Source organism: Hemiscyllium ocellatum, chromosome 43, assembly GCF_020745735.1.
Source record: "Hemiscyllium ocellatum isolate sHemOce1 chromosome 43, sHemOce1.pat.X.cur, whole genome shotgun sequence".
Lineage (NCBI taxonomy): Eukaryota > Metazoa > Chordata > Chondrichthyes > Orectolobiformes > Hemiscylliidae > Hemiscyllium > Hemiscyllium ocellatum.
Window position 1 is genome coordinate 8,066,061 of NC_083443.1, and position 6,000 is coordinate 8,072,060.

At 44.2% G+C, this 6,000-nt stretch overlaps 1 protein-coding gene across 1 annotated transcript in view; it reads left to right on the plus strand.

Moving 5' to 3' along the window:
* The window catches only part of pdlim1 (PDZ and LIM domain 1 (elfin)), an 86,589-nt gene extending 82,842 nt beyond the window's left edge, over positions 1–3,747 (plus strand). The window contains exons 6-7 of the mRNA XM_060854438.1: positions 2,130–2,247; positions 3,362–3,747. Of these exons, the coding sequence (XP_060710421.1) occupies positions 2,130–2,247; positions 3,362–3,551 (308 nt within the window). The 3' untranslated portion in view covers positions 3,552–3,747. The remainder of the gene's footprint in view (positions 1–2,129; positions 2,248–3,361) is intronic.
* The last annotated feature ends 2,253 nt before the right edge of the window (positions 3,748–6,000 follow it).

Consider the following 6,000-nt stretch of genomic DNA (forward strand, 5'->3'; position numbering starts at 1 on the left):
CCAGCAGAGACTGACCGCAGTGTAAGACCATGCACCTTACCATGCCAGGACTCCCAACGGAGCTTTTCTGGTTTCTTTGTTCTTTCATCAGATGTATGTGCCCTTGGTGAGGCCAGCATTTATTGCCCATCCCTGGTTGTCCTTGAATTGAGTGGATACTGGGACAATGAATAAATTTGAGGAGGAGGTAGATTTTTAACTAGTAATGGGTTAAAGCATTATGGGGAGTGGACAAGGGAGTAGAGACTGTGGAAACCGTGCCATTGAGTTTGTTTAAGGTAGAGATTGATCAATTTTTGATTGTCTGTGAGACAATTTAAACTTCTATAAGGTTACCTCTGAACCTCCAGCGCTGCAATGAAGTTGTCCCAGCATATCCTTTCATTCTAACTCAAACAATCCTATTCCTGGCAACGTTCTGTTAAATCTCTTCTGAACCTTCTCTAGTTTAATAATGTCCTTCCTATAACTGGGCAACCAGAACTAGACACGCAATTCCAGACAAGGCCTCACCAATTTCCTGTACAACCTCAATATGGCATCCCAACTCTAATCAAAGGACTGAGCAAAGAAGGTCAACTATCGTGTAAGAGTTTATGGAGAAGGGATGGCAAAAAGGCATTGGAGTGTTTGGTTATCGGTGATCATATTGAATGGGGAAAGAGGCTTGAGAAGCTAAAGGTCTGCTCTTGCTCCTAGTTGTTATGTTCTTATGCTTGCTCAGCCATTTCAAAGCACAGTTAAGGGTCAGTCTTGTCACAGGGTATGGATGACAGATATCATTCCCCAAAAGGGCATTAGAGACATTCTTCTAAATCCATAATCTATAAACTGAACCTTTTCTCACAAGACAAATCCCATCAGGCCAGGAATCAGCCGAGTGAAACATCTCTAAACCGCTTTCAGTAACAGGACCAAAACTTTACTGCATTGGTAGTCTCACCAATGTCCAATCTTCTGTTGGAAGATTTCTCTGCTTTAACACTCTGCCCCTTTGTGATAAACATCAACGATTGAGTTGCCTTCATAGACACTTGCTGAAAGAGCACGTTAACATTTTGTGGGTCATTTATAAGGGCGCCCAAATTGCTCTCCGCCATAGCATTCTGCAATCTTTTCTCATTTAGATAATATCCTGCATTTTCACTCTTCCGGCCAAAGTGGGAAAATCTCTCAAATATTACGTGCTCCAAAGTGCCTCAAATCCAAGGACTTTGTTTCAAAGTGCAGTCATGCATTGCAGTGGAGAAAAGCTAATTTACACAGATAAATGAGCTGAATGGATCATCAATTTTTGATGGTCGGTCTGAGGGAAGTATTTTCGGTAGAGAAACAAGCATGCTCAGTTCGTCAATGTTGCCCAAACAGGCCAGAGGTTATTTGATTTAATGACTCATCTGAAAAGAAGGCACTCATGCAAATGCAGCACGCCCTCAATATGATATGGGAGGACAGCTCTAGTCCTGGAATAGCATTAACTGCCAGACGTCTAGAGTTGGACAAGATTTTGACCCTGAACTGACAGCAGGTCTAATTTGAAACTGACTGCAGTCGTAACATACCAGAGAATGGGATTGGCAATAAATGGAAAGAGCAACAGTTTGACTGTCCGACACAGGGATAGGAGAGGGGGTGCAAGGAATAGAGTGAATGCTGAATAAACTTGCTCCTTTGCAACTCAGTTCACAAGACACATACACTTAAAAGATGATTTTTAATGAACTCTCCAGGATAGGGGAGCCACTGACAAAGCTAGCACCAATGAAACATGCCTATTGGTTGTTGAGAAGGTCCTGGCTGGTGACCTGTTTCGATCTGTGCAGGTCTGTCTGCTGTAGGTCCACCCAGTTGTTAGAAAGAGTTCACTAATGGTGTAGTGGCATTTCACACCTGAGTCATGAACTTGTAGGAGAATTGGTTTGGTGGTGTAACCATAAACCTGTTGCCCTTGTCCCTGCTGTTCAAAGTTGTGCGTTTGGGAGATCCTGTGGAGAATGCCTTGGCCATTTGCCTTAGGGATGTTAGAGACTTTCTAAGCGTGGTAACCTCTCGAGCAATGTTGGGCAGTAACTATTGCAAGTATGGAATGGACTAACTTTGTAAATATTTCCTTATCCCAATATTTCCAGAACAGCCGGATAAACCATCTGGATTCCGCAAAGTGAAAGCCCCAGCCACGAAGGTTGGTACTTCGGTTGGCAGTGGGCAGAAGTTGCCTGTGTGTGAGGCCTGTGGCTCCGGAATAGTGTAAGTGGGCAATACCATTTATCTAGTGGCATAGCACCATTATAGGTGAGGGATGTAAAGGCGGGTGCATTTGTTGTGCCAACTGGCTACAATACCAGTCCTGATTGCTAACAAGTCGCTGCTGTTGAGCCCTGGCGTGAAGAGCTTGTACTCGAAACGTTGACTCTCCTGCTCCTCGGATGCTGCCTGATCGGCTGTGCTTTTCCAGCATCACACCTTTTGACTCTCATCTCCAGCATCTGTGGTCCTCACTTTCTCCTCATGGTCTAGCACCAGGAGCAGATGACCAAAACCTTTGGGGTTGGGGGATGCAGGGTGGCGAAGGGGTGCCTAGAGGGGGGAATATAGGGAATTATGGAGACCATAATTTTTTTTTCAATAAATGAGTTCTTAACTTCCAGTGTTCAATAGTACTCATGGGACAGGATGTAGCAGGGAGGTTCGTGTTCACCTTAACTCCACTGGCTCATTCACAGTCTCTCAGGAAGGCAGGCAGAATCCGAGGGGAACGTGGAGGGGACCGTGTAGGAAGTGGTGCCCATACGGCAACATCATACAGTTGGGGACCTAACCCAGTCCTCAGTCCTCAGACTCTTGCTCACTTACAAAATGTGTAGCTGAGACGCAAGGAGTGGTCAGCAACTTATTTCCTGAGAAACAAGAGGAAGGAAAATCCTCTGGGCATCTGCTCCTGAATGGAAACATTAATTGCTGGTGAGTGTATGGGTTAGGTTCCTGATGCGATGCCAAATGTGGTTGAGTATCCCAGTCACGCTGTCCTTCTGGATTGAACAATTCAGGTTTGGATGACGGAGATTCCTGGTCTCCATGGATCCCCAAACTGCAACAGCAAGGCTCAGTCCAACTGGCCTCAGCACCATTAAGCCAGGATCCAGTTCCAAATCAAGGGACAACTGAGTGATGCTGTAATCAGTACAGGTCACAACCAGGGGGACAAATAAACACATGGAAACCTCCTACACAACAGGAATGGGAGTGGAGAAACCAAGTGGGGCAAAGGTTTTACAAAATGTAAGCGACTTGGGTTGAAACTCAGCACCATTGGCTGTCCTGAATTAATTGATTTGTTTTTTTTCCGTCTGCAATGTTACAGGGGGATGATTGTGAAAGTCCGTGACCAGTTCCGTCACCCTGAGTGCTACACTTGCGCTGACTGTGGAACAACCTTGAAGCAGAAAGGACATTTTTTCATCGGAGACCAGATCTACTGTGAACAGCACGCCAAGGAGCGGACCACCGTCCCTGAGGGCTACGATGTTGTCACGGTCTTCCCCAAGTCATAAGCTACGATCTGAGGCACCGTCTTTCATACCCTGTGAAATAAGTGACCCTGCTTGCATGCCTATCTATGTACAGAAGATACCACTAACTACATTTGTTACACCATTTTTCTAAAAAAAAGTAACAGATTTCTGTAATCACGCAGTACAAATGCCTCTCGAATGTAATGAGACACCACTAAACTACAATTGGTTACCACTTTGTTTCTTAAGTCCTTTATATTTCATCCATCAGCTCCTGGTGGTTTGTTTTGATCTTTTATTCTCCCATCTCTCCTCCTATGGGACTGTTCTCTTCCCCCATCCTCTCGTTTCCAGAGGACACCGCTCTCACCACTTCATTGATAAGCTCTCCAGTTTCACAGCTTCACCCAAGCCTGAAGTATTATGGAGACCATAATTATTTTTTCAATAAATGAGTTCTTAAAAGCCTGCTCAGTGAATATTAAAAGACTATTGAACTGCAAGAGGCATCACTACTGAGCCAGTTCCAGTCTATGCATAACATTTTGCCCAATGCCTCTCAGTAAGGCTTAAGATAACAGCCTGTATGCCTCACATTTCTAGCTAGAGGCCAAATGAAGTCCTAGCTCAATAAAAACTCAAAGAAGTGCAGATACTGTAAATCAGAAAAGAAAATATGTTGCTAGAAAAGCTCAGCAGGTGTGGCAACAGTTCAGGAAGGATCACTCAACCCGAAACGTGAACTCTTGATTTGTCTCCACATATGCTGCTAGACCTGCTGAGCCTTTCCAGCATTTTGTTGTTAAGTCCTAGCTCAGGTCAGTTAACTTGGCACAGGTCGGACATGGAGATGGGGCTTTGTATGGATCTGTTCCCCAGCCTATCAATGAAGTCAGTAGAAGCAGCAACAACTTATCACAGCACCTCTCAGTACAATGTTATTTTACACAGAGGAGTCTGGAGTGTTTCTAACAAGGTAAAGACATTTCAGACTGCTTCGCAGGAATGATATCAGATGTATGTCTTAGATGAGATGAGAAAAGTAGAGAAGTTAATGTGTGATTTTCTGAGTTCAGTGTTGAAGTCTTGGTCGTCAGGGATGGAATGATTTTAAATTGAGGGTTTAAAATCCTCCAACCCACAGGAAGCCATTTGGACTTTGCTTTTGTATCAACTCTTTAAAAGCACTATCTATTGACCGTACTCCAAGTAGGCCTGCTCCTTACAAACACGGATTCTAGTCCCTTTGAATGTTATTATACAGACAATTTGCAGCACTACCCAAATTAACTCCAACTTGTGTTTGCTGTCTGGTAAAGAGCTGTGCGATATAACTCCAGCTTCCATCTCCTGGCCAGCACTCCTTCAGGTTACAGCATTTCAAACAAAGATCAAAAGGTTGTTTTTAAATGTTTTTTGTCTTTCAAAGAGTGAGTTACCAATCTGGAGCACTTCCTGGGTGAAAACCTTTCTCCTCAACTCTTTCTGCCAAATAAGATACTTAAATTTATGCTCCTTGGTTATTGACTTTTCTGATGATTGAGTAGATCCTTATTATCCACTCTATTCAAGCCCCTTGTAATTTTGTACACTCTGGCTTTCAGAGTTCCAAAGAACATCACTTGAACCCACCAAATCTTTCCTCATCACTAAAATCCTCCATTCTGGGCAGCATCGTTGTGAATCTCTTATAATTAGATCTTTTTTGTAAGATGGTGATCAGAACAATAAGGAGTACTCTAGCTGCGATCTAGCATGACCTTCCTGCTCTTATTCACTACACCTAGACCAATAAGAGAAGCGTGCCTAGGGGAGGCATAGTGGGGTGGTAATGTCTCTATCCTAGTAATCCTGAGACCTGGGCTAATATCTTGAAAAACAGCTTCAATAGAATTAGGTTCTAGATCATTTGTTACCTTATTGCCCACGTGCCCAGACCTTTAGTGAACACCATTCTACAGAGATGGCAGTGCACTAGCTTAGCAACCCAGAGACCAGGGTAATCTACTGGAAATATGGGTTCAATTCCCAGCATAGCGGCTGGTGGTGTTTAATGAATGAATTGTTGCATCCCTACAGTTTGGAAAGGAGCCATTCAGCCCATCAAGCCTCCAACAATCTGAAGAGGATCCCAGCCAGACTCACTCCCTCTACCCTATCCCTGTACCCCTGCATTTCCCATGGCTAACCTGCCTAGCCTGCACATCCCTGGAAACTACAGGGCAATTTAGCATAGCCAATCCGCCTAAACTGCACACCTGTGGACTGTGAGAGGAAACCAGAGCACCCACAGGAAACAGGAAGAATGTGCAAACTCCATATGCGGTCACTTGATGATGGAATCAAACCTTGGTCCCTGGTGCTGTGAGGCAGCAGTGCTGACCACTGAGCAACCCTCTGGAATATAAAGCTAATCTCAGTAATGAGGACCATGAAGCTTTCATTTTAAAGGGCCATCTGGTTCACCAAAGTAGGTGAAGGAAGGAAA